Source organism: Capra hircus, chromosome 3 (assembly GCF_001704415.2).
Source record: "Capra hircus breed San Clemente chromosome 3, ASM170441v1, whole genome shotgun sequence".
Taxonomy (NCBI): Eukaryota; Metazoa; Chordata; class Mammalia; order Artiodactyla; family Bovidae; genus Capra; species Capra hircus.
The window spans coordinates 98,031,544-98,056,893 of NC_030810.1; the positions used below are offsets into that span (position 1 = coordinate 98,031,544).

General features: G+C 39.5%; 1 protein-coding gene across 4 annotated transcripts in view; it reads right to left on the bottom strand.

Annotated features, from left to right (window-relative positions):
• Window positions 1-16,787, bottom strand: part of FMO5 (flavin containing monooxygenase 5) — a 39,644-nt gene extending 22,857 nt beyond the window's left edge. The window contains exons 1-4 of one of the 4 annotated variants that reach the window (XM_018045998.1): window positions 16,685-16,787; window positions 16,032-16,204; window positions 3,974-4,162; window positions 1,085-1,247 (exon numbers count right to left, since the gene is read on the bottom strand). In XM_018045998.1, coding sequence (XP_017901487.1) covers window positions 1,085-1,247; window positions 3,974-4,162; window positions 16,032-16,166 — 487 coding nt within the window. In that variant the 5' untranslated portion in view covers window positions 16,167-16,204; window positions 16,685-16,787. Of the gene's footprint in view, window positions 1-1,084; window positions 1,248-3,973; window positions 4,163-16,031; window positions 16,205-16,310; window positions 16,506-16,541; window positions 16,646-16,684 lie in introns of those variants that run through there. The other 3 variants (XM_018045999.1, XM_013962470.2, XM_018045997.1) reach the window with 3 other exon arrangements.

The following is a 25,350-nucleotide window of genomic DNA, read 5'->3' on the forward strand; positions in this document are numbered from 1 at the left end:
ATAAGTATTAACCTTTAAGCATATAGGAGAAATAAGTATTAACCTTTAAGATTAATCATGTTAACCTTGGGTTAAATAAATTCCTTTCTTGATTGTAACTCACTACACCCTCACCCTATAGGAATGTAACTTTATTTGGAGGGTGGTGCGTGGTTTAAGAAAAAACACCCTTGGAAGAAATAAGTTTTTTGGTTATCAGAAAGAAAGGATCATAAAATGTCAGCAGGTCTCACTCATGGCCAGAAGATGATGTAATATCCCTAAGACCTTTTTTTAATACATTTATGTGAAGCACCTGATTTTGATAAAGGTCAGGACTACTGACCCCTACGTGACTCTATATTCATCCCTATATGTAACAAAAGGTATATAAGCAAACCCAAAAATAAAGAAATCCGATCAGTTTCTGGAAAGACTGATAGCCCCATGTCGCTTCTTTCTTGCTCCCCATTTCTCTGGCTGAATTCCAAGTTATTCAGCCTCTTTTTCTCCACTAATTTTTCTACTACACTATCCATTTCTAATCTCTCTATATCTCTGTAATTAAATATGTATTTTTCCAAGGATGCCAATACCATCCCCACCTTCGAATTCCCTGGATCCACCGGGTCTGGACCCCAGCAAAACAGCAATAATAAGGACCTGCTGTATAGCAAGGGAACTCTTTTCAATACTCTGTAATGACCTGTGTGGCAAAAGAATCTTAAAAAGAGTGGACATATGATTCACTTTGCTATATAGCAGAAATGTTTCAAAACACAATATTTAAATCAACTATACTCCAATAAAAATTTTTTAAAGCCTTCGTTCAGTCTAATGCAGATCAACTCTTTTTATGCTTAGAAAAACTATAATCATCGTGAAACTAAATATAAAGCCTTCTAATTTTCCTCTAGTCCCCCATGTTATTGTTATTTCTACCTCCCCAATATTATTAATACATGTTACTGCAACATTTTTCAGTAGAATATGCACAATTAGGATAAGCCTTATTTCATCCCAAGGTAGGAATCACTCAGACCATTCTTTAGGGACCAGGTCACAGGCATGGTTCAAGGGTCTTCTTGCTTAGTAGGCTACTTACCAGGGAAGCTTTCCAAGGGTAAGTGAGCATAGGTGTGATGGCCAGTGCAAACCATAACTCCGTCGAAGACATACACCTCCTTTTTCCCTTCAGATTCCGTGACCACCTCCCATTGGCCTGAAGTGGGGAAATCAGGCTGCTTCTTCACACTGCACACAGTGGTCTAAGAAGAAAAGGGATCACCACAGGGGACTGTAGCCACAGCCTATGCAGTGGTCATCTTCCCTGACAGGTCTGTCTTTGCAGGGGCTTACACAAAGGGCTGATACCACATAAGAGGGCTAAGGCAGGGATATTTGATTTTCATACTCTACAAATAAAAACTTTTTTTGTTTGGGGCTATGGTCAGAGTGAGAAAACTTTCACGAGGAGAGCTAAATAAAAACAGAGTTGGCAGACTAATGTTGCACTATCCTCTCCTTCTAGAAAAGTACAAATGACTACTTTTCTTGGGCCATGCCTCAGTTGGTAAAGATTCTGCCTGCAATGCAGGAGACCAGGGTTTGATCCCTGGGTCGGAAAGAATCCCCTGGAGAAGGAAATGGCAACCAACTGCAGTATTCTTTCCTGGGAAAATCCCATGGACAAAGGAGCCTGGCAGGCTACAGTCCATGGGATCACAAGAGTAGGACACAGCTTAGCAACTAAACCATCACAACCACCACCCCCGTGGTCAGAGTGAGAAAACTTTCATGAGGCAACCTAGTTCAAACGAGTTGGCAAATTAATGTCGCACTGTCCTCTTCTAGAAAAGTGCAAATTACTAGTTTTATTAGGCCATGCGTGTGTGTATGCTCAGTCACTCGATCATGTCTGACTCTTTGCAATCCCCTGGACTGTAGCCCACCAGGCTCCTCTGTCCATGGGATTTTCCAGGCAAGAATACTGGAGTGGGTTGCCATTTCCTCCTCCAGGGGATATTCCTGACACAGGGATCAAAGTCTGCTGTGTCTCCTGCATTGGCAAGTGGATTCTTCACCACTGCGCCACCTGGGAAGCCCTTCTTGTACCATATGCCCTGGACCATACCCTAGGGCAATATGACACTTAAATCAGATGTGGGCTTCCCTTGTGTTTCTAAGACACTTGATGCACTAAATGCCTATTCCTCCCCATACTCCCAGACATCCTGAGATCTTCCGATGCCTTCTTATCTCAAGTTCCGTTCTCACTGTCTAGTCTTAAATGTGTGACTGAGCTAATAAGGCTCCCTTTCCTAATAGAGTAGAAAAACATCTCAGTGGCTCATGTTTTGTGTAAATGAACTTCTTTGACTCCCATAAATGCCCATTTTACAAATAACTGGAAAGAAAGAAGATAAAAGATGGGATAGTCAGTGGTATAGTTTTTAGCTTTAAAAACAAATACAGGTTACTCTACCTAGTCTAAGGAAACATTAAGAGTACGTCCTATGTGCTTCTAGGATTTATGACCATAATGTCTTGGTGGACTAATAACACTCTTATATACCCAAGTGATCCTATATTATTTATAGTTCCTCTCTATCATGTTCTTACTTGTACACAGGCCAGTGCTTCTGCCTGGACCATCCTTTTATGCTTTCCTCATTTGGAGATACTCACCCTTCAACATTTAGTTTGGTATTATCTCCTCTAAGAAAACATCCTTAGTGAAGTGAAGTCGCTCAGTCGTGTCCGACTCTTTGCGATCCCATGGACTGTAGCCTTCCAGGCTCCTCTGTCCATGGGATTTTCCAGGCAATATACTGGAGTGGATTGCCATTTCCTTCTGCAGGGGATCTTCCCAACCCAGGGACTGAACCTGGGTCTCTCGCATTGTAGACAGACACTTTACCATCTGAGCAGGGAAGTCCAAGGGTACCTGATAATTCAAGCTCTAAGGGATTAAGTGTCCCACCTCTGAGCTGCAATGTATAGATCTCAGGGCATTTATCACCCTGTAACTCTGTATTTTTATTAATTATGCTTACAATGAAATTTTCATTTTTCTGCCTCCTAACTAGACTGTTAAATCACTGTTTTTTTGTTTGTTTTGTTTTTTTGGGTGTTTCTTCACTGATTAGTGTGGTAACAAACCTAAGTGTTTTTAAAAAGTGAAGAGAAGCATCACTAGACTATAAATGACTGACTTTGGAAGTCGTCACTGGATATTGCCATTTTAATTTTGTTGTTAAATAGAAAAAGGCATGATTTAGTAGAATGATCAGAAAGTAGAAGATTTGGGTTTTTTGCCAGCTGTCAGAAATACTGGTTCTTTTATGGTCATGGCTTAAAATAATAGAAATATCATGGAAGATTTTACAGCAGGAAGGAACCAAGGAGGTGATATACTACAATCATCTTGTTTTACAAATAAAACTGAGACACGTCAAAGTTGAGGAACTTACTTGCCTGAAGTCACAAGTAGATTAGCAGCAGAACAAAGACTAGAATTTAAGATTTTTTTTCCCAATTCAGTGTTCTTTCCTCTACACCAGAGTTGATTTATTTGCTTTCTCATAACTGTTCAATAACTAATACATGGGGTTGTTGTCGTCACATAAAAAATGCATTGAAAAGCACCTCAGAAAGCATAAAAGGCTAAGTGGCAAGTTGTGGAACAAGTTGTGGCACCAGAAGTTTTCAAAGTGCCCAAACCTGTCAGTTCTCATTTGTTTATTGTAATCAAATGATACAGAATGAAGGCAATGAAATGAAGGTTGCTTCCTGGATCTGTAGTCAAAATACATAGAAGAGGGACTTTCCCATTGATACTTTTCAGTCAGAGAGAAGACTCAGTGTAGAGTCTATTGGATAGATACATGAGCATACCAAACCAAGCTACACATAAGCACCGCTAAATGAAACCACATTATTCATTTACTTTGCAAACAACTTCAAACACAGAGATACCCACAAAATTCCCTACCTTAAATCGAATGTACTTTAGAAGGTCAAATTCTTTGGCATACATCCTGAAATACTCCAGGACCTGGGAGTTGTGCATGAAGTTAGGATAATGATCTGGGATGGGATAGTCACTGAAGCACATCATCTCCTTAGAAGTGTTGATGATCACTGACTTGTAAATACTTGCCCTTCCTTCTTCAGGTTCTTCCTGCAGTAAATAAAAAGCATTCATAACAGCTTGAGAATTAAGGTCGTGGTTTATAAACAGCCAATTAACATTTGAAAAGTTATCTGAAATGCCAATTTTTAAAAAAAGTTATACACACACATCCCTTTCTATCTCCCAGGATTTGCACCCTCATGCTGTCTCTTCCCCTTGAATCTGAGTTGTCTTTATGACTTGCTTTTGACCAACAGCATGCAGTTAGAATGATACTGGATGGCTTCCAAGACTAAGTGGTAAGTAGTCTTGCCGCTTCCACCTGGGTTTCTTAGAAAACTTCCTCTCATAGAAGTCAGCAGCTGTGTAACAAGTCCAGCTACCCTGAGACCATCATCCTGTGAGGAAGCCCAAGCTATCCACATGAAGAGCATGTTTGTGATAGAGAGATGTGCAGCCAGCCCCCAGAAGTCCTAGTTATCCCAGCTGATGTTCTAAACATGGAAACAAAGAAGTCATAGTATGTGTCCAGTCTTAGATTAAAATGACAAGAGACTCCAAGTGAGAACTGCCCATCTGAGTACTAGTTTCAAGGTTTTTCGTGTACTTGGAACAACTGTTCTCCAGGAAACACTGTACTAATTTATAATTCTGTCCACTATGTGTTCCTGTTTTACCTTATTTTCACTAATTTAAAAGACAATTATTCAGTGTTAGCAAAAATGAAATCTCAGTACAATGTTTTCTGGAGAGTAATGTGGCAGGAACATGAAAACCCTTGACACTTAGCCATTTAAAGAAAGATTTAGTATTCAGACAAAAATTTATGTTAATGTATGTTGATAGCATTATTTGTAATATAAAAATGAAATAAGTTAAATGTCTGTGATAGTGTGATTTATAAGAAATATATATTTGGTCATCCAGATGGTCAAAATATATTTCTCATATATATTTGGTCTTTCTACCACAGTTCCTGGCTCAGAGCTCCCAAAACTCTTGTAATTTCCCAAGTGTTGAGAGTGATTAAAGTCTTTTGTTGTGTTAGTATGGTGACTCTTAGAAGGCAAATAATGGTGGGCTTGGCTACCAATGGAGCAAACCCTGTGGGTTGTAACTTTCAGTTGCCCCCTTCTGACTTCTGGGGAGGGGAGAGGGACTGGAAGTTGAATCAGTAGCCAATGCCCAGTGATTTAATTAATCATTCCTATGTCATGAAGCCGCCATAAAAACCCCAAAGAGTAGGATTTAGGGAGCTTCCAGGTTGGTGAACCTGAGAAGATCAGGAGAGCAGTGTGCCTAGAGAGGGCATGGAAGCTCAGTGTCCTTTCCCTGTGCATCTCTCTCTTTGGCTGTTCCCAAGCTACATACTTTTATAAGAAACTGGTAATCGAGTGAGTAAATGGGTTTTCTGTGTTCTGTGAGCTGCTCTAGCAAATTAAGCAAACCCAAGGAAAGGGTCATGGGAATTTCTGACTTATAGTCAGTTGGTCAGAAGTATAGGTAACAACCTGGTAATGACTGGCATCTGAAGTCCAAAGTCCAAGGAGGGGTCATTGGAATCTCCAAACTGTAGCCAGTTGGTCAGAAGCACTGGTAATAACCTGAGTTTATGACTTGGTGTCTACAGTAGGGCTGAGGGGGCAGTCTAATAGGACTGAGCTCTCAATTTGTGGAATCTGAAACTATCTCTGGGTAAATAGAATTGAGTTTAATTCTTGGATATCTTGCTAGTATCTGAATGTTGTTTGTTGATGTCTGGGGACCATCCCCCACCCATGCACATACACACCCACACACACTTGCTTTGGTCTCAGAACCATGTAATGCCCAACAAATACACTGTATTTGAGAATCACTACTCTAGATCCTTGCTACCTGAAGAACTAGCAGGCAGAGATATCTCTTGGGAGACTGTTAGAAATGCAGAATCTCAGGCCCCACCCCGACCTACTGAATTGGAACCTACCTTTCTAGCAAAATCCTCAAGATTCTCCCAGGTAGCTCAGTGGTAAAGAATCTGCCTGCCAATGCAGGAGGCACAAGAGACACAGGTTCAACCTCTGGGTTGGGAAGATGCCATGGAGGAGGGCATAGCAACCCATACCTGTATTCTTGCCTGGATAATCCCATGGACAGAGGAGCATGGTGGGCTACAGTCCATAGGGTTGCAAAGGGTTGAACATGACTGAAGTGACTTAGCACACACAAACAGGGGTGTTGTACTGACCACATAAAATAGCACAGTATCTATCCAGACTGCTATATTAGCTTTAACTGAAACATCACAAACGATGATTTTTTAACTGTTTTTAAAATTGTTTTGATTATGGACAATTACCTTAACCAATTTGTACCCCCTTTTCCCTTTCTGGGCTTTGCAGGTGGCCCAGTGGTAAGAATCTGCCTGCCAATGCAAGAGATGTGGGTTCGATCCCTGGGTGGGAAAGATCTCTTGGAATAGGAGATGGCAACCCACTCCAGTATTCTTGCCTGGAAAATCCCATGGACAGAGGATCCTGGTGGGTTAAAGTCCATGGAATCACAAAGATTCCAACACAACTGAGCACGCACCCATGCACTTCCTTTTTAGGGCTTTTCTGCTGGCTCAGTGGTAGAGAATCTGCCTACCAATGCAGAAAACTCAGGTTCAAATCTGGGTTGGAAGATCCCCTGGAGAAGGAAATAGCAATCTACCCTAGCAGTCTTGCCTGGGAAATCACACGGACAGAGGAGCCTAACAGACCACAGTTCATGAGGTTGCAAAAGAGTCCACATAACTTAAAGACTAAACAACAAAGGGTTGTTTATCATGCAGAGACAGTCTTCCCTTTTTTCCATCAACAAACAGATATTTGGATGTTGGGTATTACTGAGCATTCAATGGCCATAAAGGAGAGTGTTCATTGGCTTTGCCCACATTAGAGATGATTTTCCCCTGGTTTTTAGAGAAGAATTTTTGAATTTCAGAATCCTGGATTGATCATTCGCATTTCTTTGCCCTATACTTCAGGATCTCATTCTTGTTGGCTGCTAATAATGTTTTCATAAGTCTCTTTTCAAGTCTCTTCTAACCTATCCTACAAATTTCAACCAAAGTGTTCTTTCTAGGGTATGGTTGTACCTCTTCTCTAATTAAACTTTTGGATGCTGCTCCATTTTCTATAGTTTGTTTTTCAGTTTAGGATTCAGAGACCTCCATAATGTCTTATAGTTTATATATTCTTTATCTCCCTAATTCGATTGTAAACCCCTTGACTTATATTTATGATCTTTCCCATAGTATATAAAATTATAAATAGCACTTAGTAGATATTTAATAGATTATGGTGAATTACATTGAGAAAGGTACATATAGAAAAAAGAAGTAACTTTCACATAATGCATAACAAACTAATGAAATACATCAAACTCATTTCAAAAAGAGTTGAATAAGATATTTTTATCTTATAAAATTTGTTGTAAGGAAAATTGCAAAGTAATATAAAATCAAATGCATGAAGATATTCAATTTATATTATTTAAAATAGCTATTAATTAGAAATCACTTAAATGGCCCCTCCTCCAATAGGCAAATGGTTTAATAAATTATGATCTCAGTATGATGTAGAATTTATCTTCCACACCACTTCTTAAGTATCCTGATAAATTCAAAGCAGATCCTGTCAGCCCACTGCTTACTGGCTTCTACTGATTCCATGTGGGAAACCAGATTTCTTATTCTAAAACTCAGCATGTTGCATAATCCTAATCTACTTTATTATCTTCATTTATTGTTCTCCTCAGTTAGATTTTTAGGTAAGCATTTGATTTGGGGAGTATTATTATAAATGGTATGGCTTTTCATTTCAAAGTCCAATTTTTCATTTCTGGTATATAGGAAAGCAGTTGGCTTTTGTATATTACCTCTGTAGCCTGCAGCCCTGCTATAATTGCTTATTAGTTCCAGGAATTTTAAAAAAATTCTTTGGAATTTTCTACATAGACAGACAGTCATATCATCTTCAAATAAAAATCATTTTACTTATTCCTACCCAATATGTATACCTTTATTGCCATTTCTTACCTTATTACATTAGTTAGGATTTCTAATACAGTGTTTAATAGAAGTGTTAAGAGAGGCTGTCCTTGCTTTGTTCTCAGTTTTATGGGTAAATTGTTCATTTTCTCAGTATTAAGTATAATGTTGTGTTAGTCGCTCAGTCATGTCCAATTCTTTGCGACCCCATGGATGGTAGCCCACCAGGCTCCTCAGTTCATGGGATTCTCCAGCCAAGAATACTGAAGTGGGTTGCCATTCCCTTCTTCAAAGTATAATGTTACCTGTAAGTATTTTGTAGATGTTCTTTATCAAATTGAAGGTGTTTCCCCCTATTCCTAGTTTGCCGAAGGGTTTTATCGTGAAGGTGTGATATAAATATTTCTACATAAATAAAAGAAAAATCCTACCTCCTTAATAAATCAATTTGTTTTTCCTACCTTCAAGTTTTATTGATTTATAATAAATAAAATATACTCATATAACAGGGTAGAGATTATACAATGTGTAATTATGTAAACATGGGTAGACACAGGCATACAGTTGTCCCAGGCATACATAATATTATATTTGATGATTGCAATGTAAATTTAATTTTGTATATTACTTTTTCCACTTAAAGTTATAGCATAGGCTATTTTCAGTGTTCCTTTACAGATTTCAAAATCCATTTTTAAGTGTCTTCAAATTCAATCTCTATAATTCGCTCATTAATTCATTTCAAATCATTTATTAAGCATCCACTATATACCAGGTTGGGAAGATATATACTTTCTGGAGTAGGAAAGGGCAACCTACCTCAGTATTCGGGAAAATTCCATGTCAGAGGAGCCTGGTGGGCTACAGTCCATGCGGTTGCAAAGAGTCAGACACGACTGAGTGCACACACACACACACACACACACACATCAGAAATGCAAAAAATAAGACACAAACTCTACTTTTGGGTATCTCACAGTGATAGTAACAAATGTAGACTACTGTGTATTCTAAGTTGCCTTGATGGCAATATGAGCAGAGAGTTTTGGCAGTTTGGAGATTGAATGGGAGCATTTAACTCAGTGGAGAGAACAAGAAATACTTCTCCCAAGAAGTCACATTGATGGGACTCTTGAATGACTGATGAGAATTTTCCAAATGAAGAAGAAGTAGTATTACAAAAGTTTAAAGTTGTAAAAGAGTCTAGAATGTTTCAAAAACAATTTAAGGACTCAGAAGCTTGAAGTTAACGGAGGAGAACAATAAATGAAGATAATAAAGTGGATTAGGATTATGCAACATGCTGAGTTTTAGTCAGTCTCCCAGCTAGCCATTTTGTAGATGTTGACAAACTGATTCTAAAATTTATGTGGAAAGACAAAAAGCCTAGAATAGCCAACTTTGCCCTTAAGTGTGGACTGTGCATAGTGACTTTCTTCCAAAGAGTACAGTATGACATGGGAGAAAAAAAGAGAAACTTCACAGTGACAAACCCTGATAAACACCATTTCAAGCCAGGTCATCAATTAACATCAATCAGTGTGATAAGTGTGATAGAGTGTAACATTGATATGATGTGATGTGAATGGCACTCTACCTCTAAGGTCTTCCTCCCCAAAATTCATAACCCCAGTCTAACCACGATGAAAACATCAGACAAATCCCAACTGAGGGATTTTCTATAAAATATCTAACCAGTGATTCTCAAAACTGTCAAGGTTATCAAAAGCAATGAAAGGCTAAGAAACTGACACAGCCATGAGGAGCCTAAGGAGACATGACAGCTGGAACAGGAAAAGGTCATTAGGAAAAATAAACCTAAATAAATCTGAATAAAGCATGGACTTCAGTTAATAATAAGGTATCAATATTGGTCCATTAATTACAACAAATGTTATCACACTAATGTAAGATGTTAATAATATCTGGGCATGAGGTATATGGGAACTCTGTACTATTTTCCTAATAATTCTCTAAACCTAACACAGTTCTAAAATTAAAGTTTATTTAAACATATTATTTGTAATAGCACATTAAAAAATTAATTAGTGGTTAGGTCCTTTTGAAAACAAGGTGTTTGTGAGGGCAGGGGTAGAAATATTCTTAACTATTAAATTTGACTTCATTCATTCAGCAGATATTTCTAAAGTAATAGAAACACTATATTAAGGACTTCCCTCGGAGAAGGCAATGGCAACCCACTCCAATACCATGGATGGAGGAGCCTGGTAGGCTGCAGTCCATGGGGTCGCTAAGAGTCGGACACGACTAAGTGACTTCACTTTCACTTTCATGCACTGGAGAAGGAAATGGCAACCCACTCCAGAGTTTTTGCCTGGAGAATCCCAGGAACAGGGGAGCCTGGTGGGCTGCCGTCTATGGGGTCGTACAGAGTCGGACACAACTGAAGCGATTTAGCAGCAGCAGCAGCAGCTGCAGGGACTTCCCTGGTGGTCCAGTGGCTAAAACTCCACACTGTACCAAAGTAGAGGCCGTGGATTCGATCCCTGGTTAGGAAACTAGATCCGACATGCCACATCTAATAGTTCTCATGCTGCAACTAAAGATCCTGCATGCTGCAACCAAGACCCAGTGCTGCCAAAATAAAACAAAACAAAACAAAACAAAAAACCTCATGATCTTAATGCTAAAAAATACACTCTGTCCTTGTTTTCCAAAGGTTCGAAGTTTCCAAATAGACGGAGTAGACTGATGCTTTCCACAGCAGGTCTGTTGGGGGTCACTGAGCTAAATGAATCACAGAGCTTACCCTTTATATTTGACAATATATTTGTATTAATTTTCCAATAATTAAGACAATGAAATATTGTATCTCCACAAAAACCTTCAAGCCCTTCTAAACACCCCGTTGGTAGTGCTTATTACTGTCAGCTCACTACTTTATAAGTGAGGGCAGAGCAGTATCAGGTCAGTGAGTAGAAAAAGGAGCTTCCACTCTTGCATTTTAGTATTTTCTACCGTCAGTAAATAATCTTCCCTATACAGACATACTTTGATCATACTTCCTGCCTAAGCACATGACTTGCATTGAATAGGAAATTCATGTGAAAGAAAAAATAATGGGGACATAGGGTAGTGTAATTTAAACTGAAGGGATCAGAGGCAATAGTAAGGGCAGAAGAATGGAGAAAAATGACTCACCTTCAGTGGGAGGAATGAAAAGAGTGTGGACCTTCTGTTCCTTTGACAGACTCTCAGAATCCCATCAGACCCCAGTTGTCTTAGGACTGTTCTCAATGTCGTCTTCACACAGGGATCACATGGGGAACTCTAAAATACTAATGCCTGGTCCCTTCTCCCAGAGACCCTGTTTTATTTTTATTTATTTATTTTTTAATTTTTATTTTTACTTGATTTTGCTTTGCAATACTGTATTGGTTTTGCCATACATTGACATGAATCAGCCACGGGTATACATGAGTTCCCAATCCTGAACCTCCCTCCCACCTCCCACCCCATATCATTTCTCTGGATCATCCCTGTGCACCAGCCCCAAGCAACCTGTATCCTGTATCAAACATAAACTGGTGATTCGTTTCTTACCTGATAGTATACATGTTTCAATGCCATTCTCCCAAATCATCCCACCCTCTCCCTCTCCCACAGAGTCTAAAAGTCCGTTCTATACATCTGTGCCAGAGACCCTGTTTTAATTACTCCCTGTCTATGGAGAAGGCGATGGCACCCCACTCCAGTACTCTTGCCTGGAAAATCCCATGGGCAGAGGAGCCTGGTGGGCTGCAGTCCATGGGGTGGTGAAGAGTCGGACACGACTGAGCAACTTCACTTTCACTTTTCACTTTCATGCATTGGAGAAGGAAATGGCAACACACTTCAGTGTTCTTGCCTGGAGAATCCCAGAGGGGGGGAGCCTGGTGGGCTGCCATCTATGGGGTCGCACAGAGTCGGACACGACTGAAGCGACTCAGCAGCAGCAGCAGCAATATATAGATAAGGTTGAAATGTACTGATAAGAGGTCATGTGCTGGCCCTAGAAAGCTCAGGGAACCAGAGTTTATCCCATCCACCTCAGAAGTCCTTTCTCCACACATTCTTAGCTAAATTGCAAAATATCTAAGGGCAGAGGCAAGAGGTTATATAACTCTGTTTCCTCATCATCTAATATAGTCTGAGGTCCAGAAATGTTTATTCAATAAACCATTATTGATTTTGTTTTAAAGATGCAATGTCATCCTCGTTTATCACACGGGAAAGTGGGAGTAAAGGCTGAAGGTCAAAGGTTTCCATGTTGATTGTGCATTAGAAATAACTAGTGGAGAATTTTATTGGCACTCCAGGCCAATAAAGCCAGAATCTGGATGGGCTGATAGCAGTATTTGCTAAAGTTTATTCAAGTTCCCAGGTGACTGTTCAGTGTGCAGCCAGAGTTAACAGCCACTGCTCTATAGTTAACCTTCTAACTTTGTATCCATTCAGTTGTCTTTTTTAGAAGGAGATATATTTAAGAATTTAAAAGATCTATCCATCTAAGAGTGGTTATTACTTAATTTTATATTTTAAATCAAAATGTAGTAAATATGCCTTATTTTACATTATATTGTATCAATATGGTTCCTTTGTATAACATATACACTTTAGAACTTTACTACTCAAAATGTAATTATCAGCAGGATCAACAACACTTGGGGGCTTATTTGAAATATAGCATCTAAGCACCATCCCCAGATTAATGAATCAGAATGTACATTTTAGCAAAATCTCCAGTGATTCATTTTCATTTTCAAGTTTGAGAAGCACTGCTATGGTATGCATTGAGATTTTTAAAATTTAACTAAAATTAAACTAAATTTAAAATTAAAAATTATTCTACAGCATTGCATACTTATTAAAACCTCAACATTTCCCAAGCAATTTATCATTTTAAGCCACTTTGCTTATAAAGTAATACTGTAGTGATGAACGTTAAAGCGATATGTGTCACGTCACTACCTATGTTTCACACTCAGTCTGACCTAACATTAATGAAGAGGTCAAGAAGAAAGGCATGCATACTGAATCCCTGAGACCTATTACAAGAAAGAAAATGGAAGCCCTGAGTCCCCAGTGACTTACTGGACACCTCGTAGCAACAGTGGAATTCCAATGTGCTTGGGATGATCTTATATATGAAACCTCCAATGAAATTATAAAAATGTGAGAGGGGTAGGGTGGGGGAGAAGGCTCCAAATAACAAGCAAGGAGGTGAAAGAAAAGCAGATCTCAAAGGAATGTTTGAGGAAACCAGCATCAACATGTGAAACATGCTTAATCTGCAATTAACAAATGTTTATAATACCTCAGACTTCACAACTGTGTAACTGGAATATGTGAAAATGAAGGTCTATTTCCACAAGCAGTCTAAGCAGCCACCCAAGAAATTTTCCATCTCAAGGATTCATTTATAAAATGCAAATGTTTGGTGCCTAATACATGCCAGGCATGCATGGCCTTTGGCTCTAGAATTATAGTGGTGTGTATGTGTGTGCATATAATATATGTAAAAATATGTGTTATATATAATAGACATAGATGTGGTCTGTCTTAACAGAAGTCAGAGCATTACGATGAAATATAGCTTATTTATTTTCAAGTAAGCAGTTTATAAGGTGTTGAAATTTTGCCAAGAGTATCATCAGAACAAACTTCAAGTTGAGTTTTTAACAGAGAAGTTTAAGCCACTTTGGAGACAAAAGCTATAAACCTGATAATCAGGTAGGATGGTGAACCTTCAACTGATTTCTTACCTGATCAGTAGTTGCTTAGGATGCTTACCAGACATCAAATGTGTGGGCCCCACATTCGGCCTACTGAATAACAACTGATGTGTAGCACTTATTGTGCCACTGTTACTAGTTATGACATAATTATTCACTTAACCTCCCACAATAACTCTGTGAAGGGGGTATCTCCTTCTTAAAGATGATAACATAGAGGTACAGAGAGGTTTAATGATTTTCCCCGAAGTCACAGTAATGCTAGTAGGTGCAGACACAGGATTTGAACTCAGACTGTGCTCTTAAACTCTACACTATGTTGTGGCTGGGTTTCTAAAGTAAAATTTTCTATTGATTACAAAATATTAATTAACAGTCTTTTCAGCCCACGTGCAAGACTGATTATGACCAAGGCATGGTGGTGTGCTAAGGGGTATTCACCCTGGATCTGAATGAGAACTACTGTCAGAGCTAGTCACCAAGACAGAGCCAAGATGCAAAACAGCGGTGCTGTTGTTCAACTAAGGAATGCTGTGAAACCACTTTAAAGTAACTGGCAAACACTATGTTTGTCTTTATGAAACAGGAAACAAAGCTGGACACCTTAATACCATTCACTGGCTCTAAAAAGTGAGCTGAAAAGCAAACCCAATGGATGTTGCTTTGGAGGTAGTTAAGGAGGTTAATATTCTTTAACATATAATAAGCTTAACTATCATTTAAGTTAGATGAGACCTTATTATGTTAGTTGCAGGGCTGGGTGTGCATATTAAAACAACAACTTCATCTGTGCAGGACAAGAAAATGTAGTTGCATGCACCCTCTGGCCTCCTCTGAAGATATGACTACTGATTTGACTTCTCAAGCAAAGAAAAAGTTCAAAGAATTTTTTGATTCTTTCAAGCCAGATTTTATATCCTATTTAGGGACTGGAATTATTATAGAATTGTTTAAAGTTACTAGAATTTTTTAAAAGGAAGGAAGGAAGGAATAAACAAACAAACAAAACAGTAAGATTAGAAAAGACTGAAAAGAGGAATTACTGGAAGGAGCTGTAACCTATATTCTAGATCAATTACTGATTAATGCAGACCAAGAGTAACCACTCTAAATTTTCTAGCCACTTCACATATTGTCATTTTGTTATACCCTGCCACTACAGAGATTGTTGCCCTCTTCCAGATAGCAGCAAAACTTATTACAGACACTCCCCAACTTACCATGATTCAACTTGTGATTTTTTTTGACTTTACAATAGTTTTAAAGCAATATTCATTCAATAGACACCATATTTCAAATTTTGAATTTTAATCTTTTCCTGGGTTAGCAATATTTTGTGCCATACTCTGGTGCTGCTGGGCAGTGGCAGCTTCCCCCAAGTCACAGATCAGGAGGGTAAACAACTGATCAGTTTACAACCATTCTGGTTTTCATGCTCAGTACAGTATTCAATAAATTATAAAATATTCAACACTTTATTACAAAATAGGCTTTGTGTGAGATGATTTTGCCTGTGTAGGCTAAGATGAGTGCTTTGAGCGCATTTAAGGTAGGTTAGGTGCAGCTATGGTGTTAGGGGGTGGTTTAGTCACTAAATCGTGTCCAACTCTTGCAACCCCAGGGACTGTAGCCCACCAGTATCCTCTGTCCATGGGATTTCCCAGGCAAGAGTACTAGAGTGGATTGCCATTTCTTTCTCCAGGAGATCTTCCTAACCCAAGGATCAATCCTGCCTCTCCTGCATTGCTGGTGGGCTCTTGCATTGTAGGCAGTCTCCTGCATAGCAGGCAGGTTCTTTACCAAGTTAGGTGTATTAAATGTATTTTAAGCAAAGGATATTTTCAATTTATGATGGGCTTATCAAGATATAATTTCATTGTCAATCAAAGAAGATCTGTAAATGAAAATGATCTCTGTGCCATTTTCATAGTCATCAGTAAAGGGGAAAAAAAAAGTGATATCTCTGTCCCATTTTTGCTGCCAGCCTTGGGAAAGAGGAACTTGCATAGAACCTGAGGTGATGGTTGCTGAGAAGGGATCAGCAAACTGAAGTCTAGCAGGCTGAATCACTATGAAGCCCATCATATTTCCTGACACAAGATAAAATATCTTTTGCACCTAGTTACAGCCAGAGTTCCAAGTATTAAGGAACCAGGAGATTTACCTGGAACCGCCACAGCCCTCCGATGTCATGAGACCTTTCAAAGCAGAGGGGCTCCAAGCCTTCTTCCAGGCAGCACTTGATAGACGTGAGCCCACTCACACCTGCCCCAATCACAGCAATTCTTTTCTTGGCCATGGTCTCCAGAGATCTTCACAGGGCTGGGTCAGTGGAACCTGTCCAAAAGAAAGGATGACAAAAGATAGAAAACACACATCAATTAACATCTTTCAGTAAGACTTGGACATGGCATTAATAAATAAAGGCTGAAACAGCAGACACCTTTGAGGAAACCAGATACCAGTGTCCTCCTAGCCACAGGGAATTACTACACCTTGGATGGGAGAGCCCTGCGGCTGCAAGACCCAGATCTGAGACCCAGAGCTGAGAGGTCGGCTATGGTACCCGAACTCAATGCCCTTGCCTCAACACCAGCAGATCTTACAGCTGCGATCTGGAGCACACTGCAATTTTGGCTCTTTTCAAAGATATATAAAGCAACAAAATACCAACATCAGCAATGGCCAATGGGGAAGGGCTGTTCGGCTCCACACTTCTCAGCCAACACCCCGCCCACTCAGCCGCAACCTTTTCCCCAGCTGACGGAATAAAAAGTGGGCCAACCCAGTTTAAGCAGAAAGGATTAACCCTACAACCTCTCGGTTTTTCAGCTACAGATGCTCGAACTCTCAAATACTCTCAGGGGGAGATCCAAGCAGCCGGAATTTCCGTCGTTCGCCTCTCCCATTCACTTTGAACTTCCTGGTGTTTATCTTAAAGTGACAGACGCCTCCTGGTGAAGGGAAATTGTCAACACCACCACCAAGCAAGTCTTGCTCCAAAAGCTTAAGTGGAGAACATCTGGCTTTCGGGAGATCTGATAAACCACTTTGGGGCCCCCTCGTCCACCTTTTGGCCTCAACACCCAAAATTGGATCTTTGGTTCTGTGCTTGTTATTCAGTCATTCAGTCATATCTGACTCTCTGCTACCCCATGGACTTAAGGACCCCAGGTTTCCCTGTCTTTCACTATCTCCCAGAGCTTGCTCAAACTCATGTCCATTGAGTTGGTGATGCCATCCAACCATCTCACCCTCTGTCATCTCCTTCTCCTCTTTCCTTCAATCTTTCCCAGCATCAGGGTCTTTTCTGATGAGTTGGCTCTTTGCATCAGGTGACCAAAGTATTGGAGCTTCAGCTTCAGGATCAGTCCTTCCAAATTAATAATCAGGTTGATTTCCTTTAGGGCTAACTGATTTGATCTTCTTGCAGTCCACGGGACTCTCAAGAGTCTTCTCCAGCACCACAGTTCAAAAGCATCAATTCTTTGTGCCCACCCAGGGATGCCCCCTCTGCTATTTGGGCTTCCCTCATGGCTCAGCAGCTAAAGAATCTGCCTGCAATGCAGGAGACCTGGCTTCAGTCCCTGGGTTGGGAAGATCCCCTGGAGAAGGAAATGGCAACCCACTCCGGTATCCTTCCCCCCCGCCCGCCCCCCCCCCACTCCAGTATTCTTGCCTGGAGAATCTCTTGGGCAGAGGAGCTTGGCGGGCTACAGTCCATCAATTTGTAAAGAGCCTGACACAACTGAGCAACTTTCACTTCACTTCAAATGGTTCTATGCTACTGATAGAAATTTTCTTTAAAATATCCATGCACTGACCTGGGTGCTGGGGTACAGTGAGGAGTGAGTGGATTGCTTTCTACTTAGAGGAGCTTAGAGTTTAGTAGTGGAGAAGGCAATGGCACCCCACTCCAGTACTCTTGCCTGGAAAATCCCATGGACAGAGGAGCCTGGTAGGCTGCAGTCCATGGGGTCGCAAAGAGTCAGACACGACTGAGTGACTTCACTTTCACTTTTCACTTTCACGCATTGGAGAAGGACATGGCAACCCACTCCAGTGTTCTTGCCTGGAGAATCCCAGAGGCGGGGAGCCTGGTGGGCTGCCGTCTATGGGGTCACACAGAGTCGGACACGACTGAAGCGACTGAGCAGCAGCAGCAGCAGCAGAGTTTAGTAGGGAGGGCAATATACAAACATAATTTCAAAAAACTAAAAATACTTTTAAAAGGCTCTTTTTCTCACACAGTTACCTGTGCAATTAAAAACACAAAATATCCACTTTGAAAAAGTGACAGATTTTTTCAAATCATGCAGAAAAGACCAATGTAATGATATAGGACTTCACACAATGGGTCAGAATCAGGGTCCATTCAACCCAGAAGTCTGTTTTGACAGGTGTAAGGGGTTCTGGGAGAGGTAGGTTATGGCTGATACCATGCATCTTTGTGCACCCTGTACTACTCCCTGAGTCAACTTTACTGAAGATGATTTGATGCCAATAATACCAACACTGGGTTTTGACTTACCTCACCCCAAAAGTATCCTTCCCAGACCAATGGTTATTTTTCAAGTGTTTACCTTGTATGGTGCAACAGATGTAATTGGGAATGGACACATGTAATCCTCTGAGCAACTTCATAATGTGTGTGTTTTGGAAGTGAAAATGCAGGGGGGTACCCTGGCAGTCTGGCTTTGGGCCTGGGTGTCAATCACCATATATAATTCTCCTTTATGAGGATATTTTTTACTTCTAATTTAGTCACAAGTCCTCCCATTTCTCATCTCTCTTTTCTTTGCCTAAATCCTGCCTTTACAGTTTATACTTTCATTGAACTGCTTTTAGCTGATCATGCTGCTAAGTCACTTTAGTCGTGTCCACTCTGTGCGAACCCATAGACAGCAGCCCACCAGCCTCTGCCGTCCCTGGGATTCTCCAGGCAAGAGTGCTGGAGTGGGTTACCATTGCCTTCTCCAATGCATGAAAGTGAAAAAAGAAAGTGAAGTCGCCCAGTCGTGTCCGACTCTTAGTGACCCCATGGACCACAGCCTACCAGGCTCCTCCGTCCATGGGATTTTCCAGGCAAGAGTACTGGAATGGGTTGCCATTGCCTTCTCCTAGCTGATCATAGCTTGTCTTATTTTGACTACTTTAAAATATGTTTAAAAATAGACCTTTGGTTTGGGAAATCATTTGGCTTTGTCAGAAAGACTTCTGCCCACAATATGGTCTGAATTATATGAACACACAGACACATACATGCGCAGTGGGAAACGCATGACATCATCATAGCCTAATGGGAGAGTAAAGGGAAAGGAGTTTAAGGATAGAGTTCAAATTTTCAGTAATTTTAAAAAGTCGGTTTTTTTATGTGGTTCTGTCTTTTTTGATATGGTTCTTATTTATCAAAATACCATTTATCTCTCAAGAGTGATATTAAGATAAGCTAGTCAAAAATTTCTCATTTTTCTAAAAAAGCCACTATTAACTATTGTTCTGGATTCTTTTCTCACTTTGCTTCAGAAATCTTTTTTTATCGTTTGTAGATTTTTTTTTTTTTACTTTACAATATTGTATTTAACTAGTGTGCTCACCATCAAATACCACAAAATAGAATGCCTTTTGTCACCAAATATCTTTTCTTCTGTCTAACGCTACTTTCTCCTAGAAAGAAAAAGCAGGGTCTTTTATTTTTTTCAGTTACCTAAACGCATCTTCATTGAGATTTCAAAATATTAACCTCTCATCTTATCACTGCCCAAAATTTATGGTGGTGGAAGGGCCACTGAATACTAAAGAACAAGAAGTTCTCATACAATCATCCTGTCTCTTCTACTAGACCATGATTTATTGGGTATTGGAGAAGCAAGTGACTTCCTTTGCATTAGTGAGGTGCTCAACCACAAGAAACCAACCCATGTCTGAGGGAGGTAATTACAAGTTGCCCAGAGGTCCCTGAATTTGAGATGGATTTGGCACCTGGATGGAATTTGGAGTTGTCTCCCTTGGGGTGGGGATGAGCAGAACAGAAGGAAGAAAGAATTTTAGTGACTAGAGGGGTGTCAGACTGCTAACTCTTCATTGATATCTGTTTTCCTCGTATTGTAGCATTAGAGGACTGTAGGTGGGATGGGGCTACCCAAATAACAACTGTATTTCCCAGTTTCCCTTGCAGCTACTTGTCTAAGTATGACCAAGTCCTCACTTAGGAATGTGAAAAGAGGTGACTAGGCAAGTTCTGCCCAGCCTATTTAAAAGGCACTAGTTTGCCCTGGTTTGCCCTGAACTTCTGAGCTATTTTCTTACCTGTGGCCTAGAATATTGATAACTAGAGAGACCTTTGGAAACTATGTATTGAAGTAGGTCCATCATCAGATTGAGGCTCTAAATGACTGGATCTCCTAATTTGATCTATTAATCTTGGTCAGTTATATAAGAGATAAATAAATTGCTATTTTATTTGTGCTGTTGAATTTTCAATTTTGCTTTTTAAAACTGCTTTTACAACTTTTTACAACAATTAACTTTTACAATTAATCTTAGCATCAATATTTTTTGGACCTGTAGCTTTTTAAAGACATATCATTCATAAAAGTTTTCAGTTATAAATGTGAACTTACAATAGGTACTTTTAAACATAAAATTCTAAAAAGTGTTTTAATGCAACCATTTTATATACTGGCAGTGTAACCTAAAATTAACTTATTTATAAATTGGATAAATTTGAATTTACTAGAGATTTCTAGTTATGGGAAAACTGATGAATATGTTTATAAACTGAATAGTACTCTCTCCCTACTGAATCAGTTTTACCATTTCAGAATAATACAAGAATTACCTTTAAAAGTTGGTATTTTAAAATGTAATTTCATTTTAATGCTCTACTACTTTTCATTGTCTTGTGATTAATTACTTTCAAACTTGGCATGGATGTCGTTTTTAAATTCTTGTGAAATGTTTTAAACCTTAACTCAAATTTTCTCTCTATTTGGGCTAACTGCAAATTTGCAAGTGAGTATATACAAACTCAGGTTTCCCTGGTAGCTCGGCTGGTAAAGAAGCTGCCTGCAATGCAGGAGACCCCGGTTCGATCTCTGGGTTGGGAAGATCTCCTGGAGGAGGTCATGGTAAACCACTCCAGTATTCTTGCCTGAAGACTCCCCATGGACAGAGGAGCCTGGCAGGCTACAGTCCATGGCATCACAAAGAGTCCAACATGACTAAGCGACAGCACAGCACATATATATGCTCAGCTTTGACTGAAGTCTTTCTACAGGTGAAGGGCAGGCAGAGGACATGCTGGGGTGTCCTGTTTCAACTGTGCTTCCTACGCATCTAGTGCGGCATGCCATGCTCTTGTGCACAAAAACAAGCAGTGGAAGACCTTCCCTTTGTGATTTTCAGAGACGATTGGAAACACAGACTATAAACCCATCAAAAAGATTTAAAGATACTTAAAAATACCATTAAGTAAAAAGCAGGTGGAACGTCGCCAATGAAGAAATGGCTGGGTTCTGTAAAGTTAAGCAATTTTAATAAATTGTTGAAAATCGGAATACATTTCCCCATAGAAACAATATCTTTTCCCATGGTTAAGGCACTGGAAATGTTGTGAAAACCAACTGAGGCACAAAAAAAAGTTAAAATTCTGGATCAGTAGGGAATGGAAATTTTGTGGTAATGGCTCATTCACATAGAGAAGAACAACGGTCCTATCAGATGAGCCTCTGGGGCTCTTGTCTTTCCGTTCATTCCTCAGACACAGGGTCCTGCTGACCTGCACATCAGAGACTGTTGAGATGTGGTCTAGGGTAGGGACAGTGCAGATCATGAGAAATAGATGATTCTAGGAACGGTTCAGAGGTAGAATGGCCGTCAAGATGGGTGTGGAGCAGAGGAGTCATACAGAGTTTTCTTGTGCATGTTCCCAGCCAATACCCACCTCTAGAAGCAGGCATTGTTTTCTTTTATCACCATAGATTCCTTTCATTTTTCTTTGTTTTTTTATTATTGAGGTGTAATAGACATATATTTAGTTTCTGGTGTACAGAATTTATATATCTGAATATATTTGTATATGATGAAATGGTGAAATGATCACCACAATAAGTCTGGAGAACATCTGATACTTTAATTTGTTCTTGAACGTCATATAAATTGTACAATATATACTTTCTGTGCTTGGAATCATTACACAATGTAGTGTTTTTAAGTTTTATCCATTCTCTTATTTATGAATATTTGGATTATTTCCGCTTTTTGGCGTAATGAAAAAGGTGTTTTATTCTTAAACAAGTCTTTTTTTTTTTTTTAATTTCTAGTCTCAGTTTTCTTGTGTGCCCAAGTGGAATTGCTGAGTCATAGGTAGGAATAATGTTTAACTTTATAGGTAATAGGTAGGTATAATGTTTAACTTTAGTTGACACTGCCAAAAAGTTTTCCAAAAAGGTTGTGCCATTTACACACTCACTAGCAATATATAAAAATTCTAGTAGCTCCATAGCCTCTCAACACTTTGTACTGTTACCCATACTTGTGGGCATGTGGTGTTATCTTATGGTGTTTTTAATTGGAATTTCCCTGATGACTGATGATATTGAACCTCTTTCCACTTAATTTCTTGGCCATTTATATATCTTCTTTGCAAAGTGTTTGTGAAAATCTTTTGCCCATTTTAAAAAAGCTCAGTGGTTTTAGAATTGAGTTGTAAGAATTCTTTGTGTAATCTGGTTTCAAATCCTTTGCAGATATATGTATTTCAAATTTTTTCTTCCAGTCTGTGACTTAACTTTTTACTTTCTTTTTAAAAATAATCAATTATTTTTTTTTTTGGCTGTGCTGAGTCTTCATTTCTGCACGTGGGCTTTCTCTTGTTTCCATGAGTAGAGGTTACTCTCTGGTTGTGGCGCACAGGCTTCTCATAGCGGTGGCTTCTCTTGTTGTGGACAACACTCTAGGACATGCAGGCTTCAGTAGCTGTGATGCCCAGGCTCAGCAGTTGTGGTACATGGGCTTAGTTGCTCTGAAACATGTGGGCAGGGATGGAACTGACCAGGTTGCATTCCTGACAGGGATGGAACTCATATCCCATTGTAAATGGTATTATTTTTACATTTTCATATTTCAGTTGTTTGTTACAAGTATAAAGAAATACTATTAATATTTGTATATTGACTTTGTATCACATGGCCTTGCTAAATTCACTTATTCTAGTAGTTTGCATATTCCTTGGATATTCTATGTACATGATCATGTCATTTATGAGTACAGTTTTACTATTTCCTTTGCAATTAAATTGTTTTCTCTCCTATTACACTGACAGGAACTCCAATACGGTGTTGAATAGAAGTGGTGATGACAGATAACCTTGTCTTGTTAGAGGGAAACATTCGCTATTTCACCATTGTGATGTTATTTGTAAGTTTTAGGTAAATCATTTTTATCAAATTGAGAAAGTTTCCTTCTATTTTTAGTCAGCTAATAGTTTTTATTATGAATGGGTGTAAAATTTTATAAAATGCTTTTTCTTTATCATTTTTGGTTGTTGTTAAATTTTAACTAATTAATTTATTTTTATTTTGACTGCACTGGGTCTTCATTGCCGTGTGGGCTTTCTCTAGTTTCATCCAGCAGGGGCTAATCTGATTGTGGTGCATGGGCTTCTCATTCTGGTGGCTTCTCTTGTTGCAGAGCACAGGCTCTAGGGTGCAGGGGCTTCAAAAGTTGTGGCATGTGAGCAATGTGGTTATGGCACATGGACTTAGTTGCTCTGCAGCATGTGAACTCTTTCTGGACCAGGAGTCAAACCCATGTCCCCTTCATTGGCAGGGAGATTTTTAACCACTGGACCACCAGGAAAGTCCTTTTGCATATCTTTTAAGATGATCACATTGTTAAAATTATATTGAATGATTTTTTTAAGTGTTAAGCCAGTTATGTCTTTCTAGAATAAACTCACAAAACCATGATATGTATCATTCTTACATAACACTGTATTTGATTTGTTAGTATTTCATTTGGAATTTTTTTCCATCTATATTCTTTGTTTCTTTCTTTTTTAGTTTGGCCATGCTGGGTCTTCAGTGTGGTGCAAGGGCTTCTCTAGGTTTGGTGCTTGGGCTGCAGAGTGCATGCTGGGTCGTATGACCCAGTAGTTGCAGCTCACTGGCTTACTTGCCTCAAGACAGATGGGATTTTATTTCTCCTTGTGTGTGTGCTAGGTAGCTTCAGTCATGTCTGACTCTGTGCAACCCCACAGACGGCAGCCCACCAGGCTCCTCTGTCCATGGGATTCTCCAGGCAAGAATACTGGAGTGGATTGCCAGTGCCTTTCTCCAGGGGATCTTCCTGACTGAGGGATCCAACCCACATCTCTGATGTCTTCTGCATTGTAAGGCGGATTTTTAACTATTGAACCACCAGGAAGTCTCCAGGGATATTAGTCTGTAATTTTTTTCTTGTAATGTCTTTGGTAGGTCTTTGGCATTAAGGTTTGTTGGCTTCTCTGAAAGATTTTTTCTAGAATTGTTCATCACTTTCCTTAAAGTTTGATAGCATTTACCAGTGTAACCATTTGGATCTGACATTTTTGTTAATGGAATGTTACAAATTATGGACTTAATTCATTAAAAGTTACAGGATTATTCAAAGTTTTTGTAAGTTGTATTTTTCTATAAAGTTTCCCATTTCATCTAGGTTGTCAGATTTATTAACATAAAGTTATTCATGAATCCTCATATAATTTTTTAATGTATGCCGCATCTATAGTGATATTGCCTCTGTCATTCCTTTTTAAAAGAAATTAATTAATTTACTTTAATTGGAGGCTAATTACTTTACAATATTGTGGTGGTTTTTGCCATACATTGACATGAATCAACCACAGGTGTACATGTGTCCCCCCTTCCTAACCCTCCTCCCACCTGTCTTCCCACCCCATCCTTCTGGGTTGTCCCAAAGCACTGGCTTTGGGTCCCTACTTCATGCATTGAACTTGCACTGGTCATCTATTTTACATATGGTAATATACATGTTTCAGTACTATTCTCTCAAGTCATCCCACCCTTGCCTTCTCCCACAGAGTCCAAAAGTTTGTTCTTTACATCTGTGTCTCTCTTGCTGTCTTGCATATAGGGTCATCATTACCATCTTTCTAAATTCCATATATATGCATTAATATACTGTATTGATGTTTCTCTTTCTGACTTACTTCACTCTATATAATAGGCTCCAATTTCATACACCTCATCAGAACTGACTCAAACGAGTTCTTTTTTATAGCTGAATAAACCAGTCCATTCTGAAGGAGATCAACCCTGGGATTTCTTTGGAAGGAATGATGCTAAAGCTAAAACTCCAGTACTTTGGCCACCTCATGCGAAGAGTTGACTCATTGGAAAAGACTCTGATGCTGGGAGGGATTGGGGGCAGGAGGAGAAGGGGACGACAGAGGATGAGATGGCTGGATGGCATCACTGACT